The sequence below is a fragment of the Sphaerodactylus townsendi genome, linkage group LG05, assembly GCF_021028975.2.
Source record: "Sphaerodactylus townsendi isolate TG3544 linkage group LG05, MPM_Stown_v2.3, whole genome shotgun sequence".
Lineage (NCBI taxonomy): Eukaryota > Metazoa > Chordata > Lepidosauria > Squamata > Sphaerodactylidae > Sphaerodactylus > Sphaerodactylus townsendi.
In genome coordinates, this window is record NC_059429.1 from 131,965,644 (window position 1) to 131,978,300 (window position 12,657).

A 12,657-nucleotide genomic window follows, 5' to 3' on the forward strand; every position below is an offset into this window, starting at 1 on the left:
GTGCCATCACATGACAATCTCCTGATGATACCCTGAAGCTTTGGAGCAGCACAGTATCCAAGAATGCTCTCCCTGCTAGAACATCCTGACAATTGCCCAAGAAAATCTGTTCTACAACAATTTTCTACATTATAATCAATAGAAGACCCAACTTACCCGAACTTACATTTTTGAAGGCACAGTCTCAAAACTTTCAGGATCTCATCAGGAGACTGCCCTAATGATTCCCCCCCAAGTTTGGTGCAGTTTGGTTCAGGGGGGCCAAAGTTATGGACCCTCAAAACTGTAGCCCCCATCTCCTATTAGCTCCCATTGGAAACAATGGGGGATGGGGCACCCCCTTTGGGAGTCCATAACTTTGGACTCCCTGAACCAAACCTCACCAAACCTGAATTTGGCGCCAAGAACAGTCTCCTGATGATACGCTGAAAGCCTAAAAACTGCACCCCCTGCAGGCCAAAAATGGAAAACCACTAAAAATACCAAAAAACGAACCCTGCATTTTGATGCCCCCCACAAGGTGATGCCCTGGGCAGCTGCCCACCTTGCCCAATGGGCATTACGCCAGTGCATTTATGTCATATCCAGTCCTCATAATAAATGACACAGGGCAAGAAAACAAAATGCAATTCAATTCAAGCAGTCTCACCCTTCTACCTCTTCCCTGCCTGGAGTACCTGTCCCGTTGCAACCTTTCTGCCCTGCCACACCTGCAGACCACAGTTCACGAGCAAGGCCCCGCTGAATTTTGGGAGCAAGGATCCTTCCACAGCACCTCCCGGGGAAAAACAATAATTGAAGATGCAATAAGAACATAAGAACAAGCCAGCTGGATCAGACCAGAGTCCATCTAGTCCAGCTCTCTGCTACTCGCAGTGGCCCACCAGGTGCCTTTGGGAGCTCACATGCAGGAGGTGAAAGCAATGGCCTTCTGCGGCTGCTGCTGCTCCTGAGCACCTGGTCTGTTAAGGCATTTGCAATCTGAGATCAAAGAGGATCAAGATTGGTAGCCAGAGATCGACTTCTCCATAAATCTGTCCAAGCCTTTTTTAAAGCTATCCAGGTTAGTGGCCATCACCCCCTCCTGTGGCAGCATATTCCAAACACCAATCACCCGTTGCGTGAAGAAGTGTTTCCTTTTATTAGTCCTAATTCTTCCCCCCAGCATTTTCAATGGATGCCCCCTGGTTCTAGTATTGTGAGAATAAATTCTGATTTCTTTCTTCCCCAGTCTCCTGCCACCATTGAGGCGCATGTTCTAGCAACTGCAGGTGAAAACTAATTCGATTCAAGGTGTGTCCCACCTGTACCTGCCAAAGAGTCCCCCCTTGCGACCTTTCTCCCCGTTGCGCCTGCACACCAAGCTTAAGCTCGTGCGTAGTGCGCCACAAGAATTTGGGTGGTGATAGCCAGATTAGTGCTTGCCAAAAATTGGAAAACCTCAAATATCCCAACTATATTTGACTGGCGCTTGAAAATGTTAGAGTTAGTAAAGACTGCTCAATTACAGAGGAATGAAGAACTGGGAAAAAAAACTTATAATACAAAAAACCAGTGGGATCAATGGATTAAATATCTAAAACAAAAATATACTGTCCAAAATATTCCTTTTGTTTAATAATTGTATTCTAAAAACAATAAAGTATGTACAGACGGAAGCCGGCGAATCTGAGATATAAAGATGTTAAATATTTATATTAGACTTTTTGAGAAAATGAAGGGTGGAAGTTGACCAATTGTCATTCTTATTCTTATTTTTTTCTTTCTTTTTCCTTTCTCTTTTCCATGATGTTGATTTCTCTCTCTTTTTCTCTTTTCTGACTATCTTTTTTCTTTCTCTTCCTTTATTTTTCTTCAGTTAAGATATATGAATGAAAAATATTGTATTGTGGTATCTACCGTGTGTCCCCGAAAATAAGAGTGTCTTATATTAATTTTTGCTCCCAAAGATGCACTATGTCTTATTTTCAGGGGATGTCTTATTTTTCCGTGTTTTGTTCGTCGGGCATGCTTCCAAACAAAAACTTTGCTACGTCTTACTTTTGGGGGATGCCTTATATTTCGCACTTCAGCAAAACCTCTACTACGTCTTATTTTCAGGGGATGTCTTAAATTCGGGGAAACAGGGTATTATATGTTTATGGAATTTAAATAAAGCATTAAAAAAAGAATTTGGGTGGTGATTGCCTCCGACAAACTTTGATTTTGTTCTCTCCCAGTCTCCTGACACTGCCAAGGTGCGTGTCTTACACAACTGCAGGTGAACAAGGACCAGGAAACATGCGAATGCAATTTAAGGTGTGATCCCCTGTACCTGTCGAGGGTTTCACCCCCTTGTGACCTCATCCCCCAGCTGGCACCTGCCCCCCAAACAGAAGCTCACGCACTTTGCGTCCCATGAATTTGGGTGGACCAGGCCTCCAGGAAACTTGGAGCTTCTTCTTCCTGAGTCTCCTCCCACTGTGGAAGTACATGACCCACACCACCGCGCATTAACCCTACACAGGGCTACCCGCCCCTTAATTCAATTCAAGCTGTCCGTTCCTTGATCTCCAAAGGGTGCCCACCCTTGCGACCTCTTTCCTCGGTGGCTGCACCCCAAACGGAACTCTCCTGCCACCATCGAAGCACACGTCCCACGCCACTGCGCATTAACCCTATATAGGGCTTCGGGTCACAAAAATGTGGGTGGCAAAGGCCTCTTGGAAACTTGGAGCTCCGTCTTCCCCGGTCTCCTGCCACCATCGAAGGCCACGTTCTATGCCACTGCATAGTATATAGGTTAGAAGAAGAAGAAGAAGAAGAAGAAGAAGAAGAAGAAGAAGAAGAAGAAGAAGAAGAAGAAGAAGAAGAAGAAGAAGAAGAAGAAGAAGAAGAAGAAGAAGAAGAAGAAGAAGAAGAAGAAGAAGAAGAAGAAGACGATGACGACGACGACGACGACGACGAAGAAGAGGAGGAGGAGGAGGAGGAGGAGTTTGGATTTATATCCCCCCTTTCTCTCCTGCAGGAGACTCAATCTCCTTGCCCTTCCCCCTTCACAACAAACACCCTGTGAGGTAGGTGGGGCTGAGAGAGCTCCGAGAAGCTGTGACTAGCCCAAGGTCACCCAGCTGGCATGTGTGGGAGTGCACAGGCTAATCTGAATTCCCCAGATGAGCCTCCACAGCTCAGGCGGCAGAGCAGAGAATCAAACCCGGTTCCTCCAGATTAGATACACGAGCTCTTAACCTCCTACGCCACTGCTGCTCCTATATTAGCCCTATATACTGTGTTTCTCTGAAAGTAAGACAGTGTCTTATATTAATGTTTGCTCCCAAAGATGCGCTAGGTCTTATTTTCAGGGGATGTCTTATTTCTCCGCTCCACAGCTGCCTGCTCTGGTGTTCTGTTCGTCGGGCATGCTTCCAAACAAAAACTTTGCTACGTCTTACTTTCGGGGGATGCTTTATATTTAGCACTTCAGCAAAACCTCCACTACGTCTTATTCTCGGGGGATGTCTTATTTTTGGAGAAACGGGGTATGACCACCCACCCCCCTAATTCAATCCAAGCCGCCCCTTCCTTGATCTCCCAAGGGGGTATCCCCTTCTGACCCCTCTCCCCCGGTTACCGCACCCCAAACGGAACTCTCCTACCCCTGTCGAACCACACGTCCTAATGCACAGGTGTCAAACTCGTGCCCCTCCAGATGTTATGGACGACAGCTCCCATCATCCCCTGCCAAGCATGATGTTGGCAGGGGATGATGGGAACTGTAGTCCACAACATCTGGAAGGCCGCCAGTTTGACACCTATGTGGACCTAATGCCACTGCAGATTAATCCTATATGGGGCTTTGGGTCATAAGAATTTGGGGGGGGGGTCTCCAGGAAACTTTGAGCTTCGTCCTCCCCCCTCTTCTGCCACTGTCGAAGTGCCCGTCCCATGCCGCTGCACGTTGACCCTCTATAGGGCCACCCACCTCCTTCCTTGACCTACCAAGGATGTGTGTGTCCCCCCCCACCCCTTGTGACCCCTCTCCCCGTCGCCCCCGCGCCCCCAAACTGAAGCTCCTGCGCTTTGGGCAAACTTTGATCTCCTCCTGCCCCCGTCCGCGGAACTGCAAACCCACCCCCTGGGGTGTGGGGCCAAAGGTCCCGCTGTCCCCACCGCGGGTTCGAGCCCACCCCTCCCCGCTTGCAGCACCTGCCAAGGGCGTCTCCCCCCCGACTCCCCCCCCCTCCCGGCCGGGGAGGGGAGGCGAAGGGAGGGGAAGGGAGGCGAGGGGAGGGGGCCGATCCGCGCCGGGCAGGAATACCGCGAGAGTTGCGCCTGGGAAGCTGTCAAAGGTAGCGAGCGGAGGAGGAGGAGGAGGAAGAAGAAGAAGAGGGGGGGGAAAGGAGGCGAGGGAAGGGAAGGGAAGGACGAGGGGGGGAGGAGAGGGAGAAAAGGGGGAGAGGAGAGGGAGGAGGGGAGGGGATCGCGGCGCATGAGCCGCTCGCCTGGCGCGGCCGCGGGCGGGTTGCGCGGCCCGGGGGGTCCCTCGGCGGGAGCTGCGCGCCGGACGCCCCCAGGTAAGGCAGCCCCTGCCCACCCCCCGGCCCGGCCCGGCCCTCGCCCTCCCTCCTCCCCTCCCTCCCTCCTTCCTGGCCCACCCCGCCCGCACCCCCCCCCCCTCCGGGCCGGCCTGGCTGGCTGATCTGGCTGGGCGGCCTCCTCCTCCTCCTCCTTCTTCCTCCTCGCTGGCAACATTCTTGCCCGGGGCTCTCCCCCCTTCCTCTTCTCCTCCGCGCTTCCCCTTCTCCTCCATCCCTCCTTCCCTCTCTCCTCCTTCTACATAGCGAAGAGGGGGGGGGGTAAAAAGTCGCCATTTTGCTTCAGTGCTTTTCCGGGGCTGGGAATTATTTATTTTCTAACCCCCCCCCTCTTTTTTCTTTTTGCAAAAAAAAGAAAGAAAGAAAAAAGCCCCCCCCCCCTTCTGCCCGCTTGCGTTATTTTAATATCTTTTTATTATTTCGTTTATCTGTGGGTCCGGCTCCTGCGCTTCCCCGGGGCTTTCTCCCCCTGCGAGCGGAGACCGGGGTGGGGTGGGGTGGGGTGGGGGGAGAAAAACCCTATTTGCACCCTTGCAAGCAGAGAGGGTGGGGAGGAAGAAGGGAGGGAACAAGCTCACTCTCCCCCCCCCCCAAAAAAAAAGAGGAGGAAGAGGAAGATCTGTCTGTGGGTTTGAGGAAGGAACAAGACCCCCCCCCCCAAAAAAAAACACCACAATGAGCCAGGGAAATCTGCAAAGGGAAAGAGAAGAAAAGAGGGAAATCGCAGGGGGGCCAGGAGAATTGGCGGCTCCCGGGGTGGGATCGGGGCCGTCCTGCCGCCTGTACCCCCCTCCCCAACTAGGCAGCCTTGCCCCTTGCAGCGACAGGTGAGGGAAACGTACCCCCGCCCCCAGGTCAAGGTTGGCAGCTGCCCTGGAGTTGTCAAGGTGGGGCGAAAAGGTTGGGACACAGGTGAGCTGCACCTGAGACTGTCCTGAAGGAGCGGTGGGCTTTGGCTTGACGGAGGGGGTCTCAATTGCAGGGCCGGAGGGCAGCAGAGGTCAGCGCTGGTGTCGGTCAAAGGTGCATCTGAGAGCGGAAGGCCAAAGAGACTTTTTAATGGGACAAACAGGAACCAGGCGGCAAGTAGCGGAGAATCTGGAATTGTAGGGTCAGGATCAATGGCTCAAGAAATGAAGCTACTCCGTTTTGGTCCCCAAAGCAGTGTGTGATCCAATAAGGCACAGGTGTCAAACTCGCGGCCCTCCAGATGTTATGGACTACAATTCCCATCATCCCCGCCAGCATCATGCTGGCAGGGGATGATGGGAACTGTAGTCTATAACATCTGGCGGGCCGCGAGTTTGACACCTGTGCAGTAAGGGCACCCCATGTCTGGCCGTGCCACAGAGATGATGCTGGAATGAACTGTTTGCAAGTAAGAACATAAGAACAAGCCAGCTGGATCAGACCAGAGTCCATCTAGACCAGAGTCCACTCGCAGTGGCCCACCAGGTGCCTTTGTAGTGCTTGGATGTGCTGTGGACATTTGGTCCAGGGTGCAATCGGGACCCTCTAGGACCATGCCACCATGCACAAATGCTCTCCTCTGCTATTCCTGTGCTGCGGCAGTATAGCAACAGGCAACTTTGGAGGAGGCCGGCCTGCGCCGCAGAGACAGGCCTTGGTAAGAGAGTGTGATTCATGTCCCCACACCCCGCCAGCTCCAGCAGAAGCTGAAACCCGTTCTTCTCCCCACGTGCCTGGACTTCAGGGTCCAAACTGTCTGGAAATGGAAATAGAAAGTTGGAAAAGAAGCGGCTGCGGGGGCGACCTTAAGGGGCAACGAGTACTTCGCCAGGTTTTGGCTGCGAAATGACTTCCATGTGGCCTTCTCGTGCCGCCTCTCTCTCTTGTTTTCTTAACACTCCTCTTCAAACATGATCTGTTCCTCGAAAGCATTTCGAGCCCTCCATTCTGCAAAACTGGTCGAAAAGCAGGCTGCCGGGATATCGAAAGTCGGGGGTTTTGTGCAGTGGTAGGATTCAAATAATTTAACAACTGCTTAACAAGGGCTTGGACAGATTTATGGAGGAGAAGTCGATCTATGGCTCCCAATCTTGATCCTCCTTGATCTGAGATTGCAAATGCCTCAGCGTTAATCGTGCTCTGCGAGCAGCTCTAGCCGCAGAAGGCCCTTGCTTTCACCTCCTGCAGGTGAGCTCCCCAGCGTACCCTCAGGCTACTGCGAGTAGCAGAGTGCCGACCGTATGATTTCGCCGGTGTGATCCAGCAGGCTCTTTCTTATGTTCTTAAGGCCATTGCTTTCACATCCTGCAGGTGAGCTCCCAAAGGCACCCGCCGGTAGGGCTACCGCGAGTAGCAGAGTCCGGCGACCAGATGGACGCTGCCCTGATCCAGCAGGCTCTTTCTGCCACCTTTAAGGTCATTGCTTTTCACCTCCTGCATAGTGGAAATCGCACCTGGTACCGGCAGCGGTAAAGCAGAAGGCCGAATTGATGGACTCTGGGTCCTATCCATAGTTCGTTCCTATGGTCTCGTGATTCAAATAACTTAACAAACTGGCTGCATACAAGCACTATTTTAACAAACTGCGTTCCCGCCTAAGCGTGCTGAACCGGCTGAATCCCACCACTGGTTTTATGGCCAGAGGTGGTTTGCCATTTTGTGTCTCCAGGTAGCCATGCTGGGCTTCCCCAGATGATCTCCCAACAGAGGCCGAACCATAGCCCACCCTGCTTAGTTTCCAAGGATGTCGTGAGATCGGGCTAGTCTGGGCCATCTGGGGTCAGGGAAGGAAATTTTAACTGTGTCAATAAAAAGTCCTCTTGAAGAACTCTGCCTGGTGTCACCTCAGCCGAGCAGAGGTCTTAGTAGTGGCTTCAGGAAGGCCACGCCGCATAGGAGTATGTCGATCGTGGGAAAGGCGAATCTAGAGATGCCGAGGCAGATTGGACGGCCTTTCAGGATGGGATGGATCATAGATGTTGATGAGAAGAGCAGCAACGTGGCATGAATTTAAGGTGGTTGTCTTAAGCAGAACTTGGCTTTTGACCACGGTTGGTGGCAACTTTATGGCGGGAAGACGCGGGCTATCCGCCAGCTGTGAAAGCGCCCATTCATGCTGCGTTCTCGTCTGCCTTCTCCGCCGTTGGTGCCCCATGGCCTGGGACGGGTGGCCAGGTAAAGCGGACCCTGGGTTGTGACTGTATTCAGAACGTGTCCCGACATTTGCTTGTATTCATCCTGGCTTTTCATGCAGGAGCAGCAGTGGCGTAGGAGGTTAAGAGCTCGTGTATCTGATCTGGAGGAACCGGGTTTGATTCCCAGCTCTGCCGCCTGAGCTGTGGAGGCTTCTCTGAAGAATTCAGATTAGTCTGTGCACTCCCACACATGCCAGCTGGGTGACCTTGGGCTAGTCACAGTTCTTCGGAGCTCTCTCAGCCCCACCTACCTCACAGGGTGTTTGTTGTGAGTGGGGAAGGGCAAGGAGATTGTCAGCCCCTTTGAGTCTCCTGCAGGAGAGAAAGGGGGGATATAAATCCAAACTCCTCCTCCTCCTCCTCCTCCTCCTCCTCCTCCTCCTCCTCCTCCTCCTCTTCTTCTTCTTCTTCTTCTTCTTCTTCTTCTTCTTCTTCTTCTTCTTCTTCTTCTTCTTCTTCTTCTTCTTCATTACCTTCTTCTACGCTAGTTTTCCCTGGCAGGCACCTTGCAGTTTTCCTTCTGTTGGTGGCAGAAAGTGCCGTCAAATCCCAGCTGATTTATGGAGACCCCCCTTAGGGTTTTTATGGCAAGAAATATTCAGAGGTGCTTTGCCATTGGGGCAGGGGTTGAGAGCATGGACTGCCATCTGGAAAACAAGGTTTGATTCCCGGCTCCTCCACAAGAGTGGCAGGTTCTAATTTGGAGAACCAGGTTTGTTTCCCGGCTCCTCCACCTGAATCCTGCTGGGTGAACCTTGGACTGATCACAGTTCTTTCCGAACTCTCTCGGGCTCATGGACCTCACAAGGGATCTGTTGTGGAGAGAGGAAGGGACGGTGATTGTTGGCCACTTTGAGACTCCTTATGCTTGATAAAAGTGGGGTATAAATCCAAACTTCATTGCCTGCCTCTGAGTAGTGACCTTGGGCTTCCTTGGTGTTCCACCATCTAGGGCTCGTCCTGTATAGTTTCTGAGATCTGGTGAACTCTAACTAGCCTGGGCCACCGAGGTCAGGGATAATACTTTTGTCCCAACAAGATATAGTGACTGTTGGTGACGGAAACTTCCATGGAGTCACATCTGACTTACGGTGACCTCATGAGGTTTTGAAGGTAGGAGACGTTCAGATCTGGCGTTGCCTTCCTCTGCACCACCTGGACTTCCTTGGTGGTCTCCCATCTAAATACCAACCAAGGCCAACCCTGCTTAGCTTCTGAAATCTGACGAGATCAGGCTAGCTTGGAACATCCACGTCACAGCAAAGCATTACAAGGCCCCGAAAGAAGATGAACCTCTTCTTCCAAAGGCACCTGGTGAGCTCCCAAAGGCACCTGGTGGGCCACTGCGAGTAGCAGAGTGCTGGACTAGATGGACTCTGGTCTGATCCAGCAGGCTAGTTCTTATGTTCTTATGTTCTCTTGGCGGTGAGAGGTGCTATCAAGCCACAGGTGACTTATTTAAACTCTTGCATTTTATTAGATTTATATCGCACCCTTTCCTGACTGCTGACGAGCTCAGGATGGCTAACAACTTAAAAATACAATCAATTAAAATACATAATGTACACGGTATGATTAAAACCCATCCATGTTAACAGTGTTAAAAATTAAAGAGCCAGCGTGGTGTAGTGGTTAAGAGTGGGTAGATTTTAATCTGGAGAACCAGGTTTGATTCCCCACTGAGTGGCAGAGGCTTATCTGGTGAACCAGATGTTTTTTCCGGACACATACATTCCTACTGGGTGACCTTGGGTTAGTCACAGTTCTCTCAGACTTCTCTCAGCCCCACCGACCTCACCAGGTGTCTGTTGTGGGGAGAGAAAGGGAAAGGAGCTTGTAAACCACTTTGAGTCTCCTTACAGGAAAGAAAGGTGAGGTATAAGTCCAAACTCCCCTCCTCCTCCTCCTCCTCCTCCTCCTCCTCCTCCTCCTCCTCCTCCTTCTCCTCCTCCTTCTTCTTCTTCTTCTCCTCCTCCTCCTTCTTCTCCTCCTCCTCCTCCTCCTCCTTCTTCTCCTTCTCCTCCTCCTCCTCCTCCTCCTCCTCCTCCTCCTCCTCCTTCTCCTCCTCCTCCTTCCCTTCTTCTCCTTCTCCTTCTCCTTCTCCTTCTCCTTCTCCTTCTCCTTCTCCTTCTCCTTCTCCTTCTCCTTCTCCTTCTCCTTCTCCTTCTCCTTCTCCTTCTCCTTCTCCTTCTTCTTCTTCTATCGGTGCTCTACAGGTGGAGTACTATCTAGGATGGCAGGTCAGCGAGGGGGGGTAGTGGAAGAAGAGGAAAACCGAAAACCCGCAGATAACCAAAGCTAGAAAAACTCTGAAAAATAAGAGGAAATAAAACAAAGAGGGGTAGGGAATCCAGCTAGCAAGTAACTGCTGCTTTCAAGGCGGGATCTGTTCAGAGGTGGTTTTCCTCTGCATAGCAATCTGTGACTTCTTTGGTGGTCTCCCATCCAAATACTAACCAGGGCCGACCCCTGCTTAGCAGCTGAGATCTCCGCCACGTTCCGACCATATTCCTAAATAATATTCTAGTGTGATGAAGAGAGCCGAACCCTTGGGGCAGAATAATTAGGGAAGAAAGGGAGCTTCTGGCCTTCTGCGTGAACTTGTGTGTGTGTGGTGGTGGTGGGGGCTGTGCAGCAAGCATCACGCTGACAAGCTATATTGGAGTTAGATAGCTTGATGGATGTTCCCAGATGGATCCCTGGTGCTTTAGGGCCGCCTTGTCGTGTAGCAGGTTTCATTTGTGGAACGCTTGACGATCCTGAACGCTTTTGGGAATCCGGAAAGGGTCGCTTTTATTTCACGGGCCGAAAAACAGGGAGTCGGCCCGGGGCCTCTTTGTGAGCAGGGGGCCAACTGGGCTCGAACCCAGACGTTCCGAGTCGGCTGTTGATTGGATGGCTGTATGTCCAGAAATGTGGGGTCAGCGCTGGGAGCCCTCCGGACTGGACGTTTTGTTTTCCGTGGTTTCCCTCGGGCAGGCTTCTGCCCTATCCAGAAATGCTCGATGGCGTTGAATATCCTTTGCAATTATCATTGTTCGCCCCCCCCCCCCCCCCCGCGTGCTTTAGCCGCACGGTGCCGAGATTGGTAGCTAATCCTCTGGAAACGCAACCTTCAAATCAGCAAATGCACAAACAAATTTGCAGGGAAGCGGCCAGAGCTGAATTAGACCAGTTTTTGGAGCTTATCTTTTTGAAAACTGCCGTGCAGGAAATCTTTTCCGCTCAAAATACCGTGCAGTTTCTTCTTTGAAAAAAAAGGGAAAGGCCCACAGTTCTGCAGAAGAAAGGGAAGGGAACGCGAGCCGCTTTGATTTAATCTGCTCCTTTGTATCACGGGCCTAGGAATTTAGCTGTCGACTGCCCGAGGGCCAGCGTGGTGTAGCAGTTGATATGCGAGGCTGGAAACTGGCAGACCTGGGTTCAAATTCCCATTCACCCATGAATCTCACTGGGTGATGTTGGGCAGACGTCTCCTCTCAGCTGACCCCACCTCGAAGGGTTGTCATGAGGATGTTGAGTAGGCTGACCAGACATCCCGCTTTTGGCGGGACAGTCCCGCCTTTAAACAATTTGTCCCGCGTCCCGCGGGTTCTTCAAATTGTCCCGATTTTTGGGAGGCTGCCGCACTGCCTTTTGGGGCGCAAGGCAGTGCGGCAGCCTCCCGTGCGCGCAGCCGCAGGAGCGCACGGCCTTCTGGAGCTTGCCGTTTGCCGCCCTGTCTCAGGGCGGGAAACGGCAAGCCCCAGAAGGCAGTGCGCTCCTGCAGCTGCGCACGCATGCGCGGCCGCCTCCCCCGTCCCGGATCACAAAGGTGACCATCTGGTCACCTTAATGTTGAGGGAGAGGGAGAACTAGGTAGATCACCCTAAGCTTCTTGGAGGCTAGGGGGCATGAAAATCTGATAACTAGGGTCACAGCCCACAGTGTTGTTCTAGCTCAGGGGTCTGCAACCTGTGGCTCTCCAGATGTTCGTGGACTACAAATCCCATCAGCCCCTGCCAGCATGGCCAATCCATCACACATGGATTTGTAGTCCATGAACATCTGGAGAGCCACAGGTTGCAGACCCCTGTTCTAGGTGAAGAGGTGTAGTGGTTAAGAGCAGGTGGATTCTAATCTGGAGAACCGGTTTTTATTCCCCACTCCTCTTCCTGAGTGGCAGAGGCTTACCTGGTGAACCAGATGCGTTTCTACACTCCTACATTCCGGCTGGGCGACCTTGGGCTAGTCACAGTTCTCTCAGACTTCTCTCAGCCCCACCTACCTTACAAAGTGTCTGTTGTGGGGAGAGGAAGGGAAAGGAGCTTGTAGGCCACCTTGAGTCTCCTTACAGGAGAGAAAGGTGGGATATAAATCCAAACTGTTCTTCTTTTCTTCTTCTTCTTCTAAAGATGCAAGCAGTGGGTCTTTACCGACCCATTGGGCGACGTCACGTCATGATGTTTACTAGGCTGACTACATTAATGGGGTGGTTTGCCGTTGCCTTTCCCAGTCATCAATGCTTGTTTTACGGAAGTTAAAAAAGAAAATGTCATGTACAGAGTGGAGACCAAATCACCAGGACTGTAGGGGGAAACATAAAAATTCCACGGCTTACTCAGTGGTGGGATCCAAAAATTTTAGTAACAGGTTCCCATGGTGGTGGGACTCAAACTGTGGCGTAGCGTCAGTGGGGCTGGGCGGGGCACAACGGGGACGTGGCTGGGCATTCCGGGGGTGGGGCATTCCTGGGCGGGGCTGTGGCAAGGACGCAGCCGCTGCGCCGGTCCCTGGGCGGGAAACGAATGCACGCAGGCGCAGGCTTCCACGCACGCCAGTGCACCTCCTGCTAGACTGCTTCAAGTTCTGCGCGCTACTGCTGAGAGGAGGGACGTAACTAAGGCAAAAATCACGTGGCAAAATCACCCATTAGTAGC

At 52.1% G+C, this 12,657-nt stretch overlaps 1 protein-coding gene across 1 annotated transcript in view; it reads left to right on the top strand.

Moving 5' to 3' along the window:
- Positions 1-4,413: 4,413 nt before the first annotated feature.
- The window catches only part of ZNF512B (zinc finger protein 512B), a 59,511-nt gene continuing 51,267 nt past the window's right edge, over positions 4,414-12,657 (top strand). The window contains 1 exon segment of the mRNA XM_048498178.1: positions 4,414-4,553. Coding sequence (XP_048354135.1) covers positions 4,469-4,553 — 85 coding nt within the window. The 5' untranslated portion in view covers positions 4,414-4,468.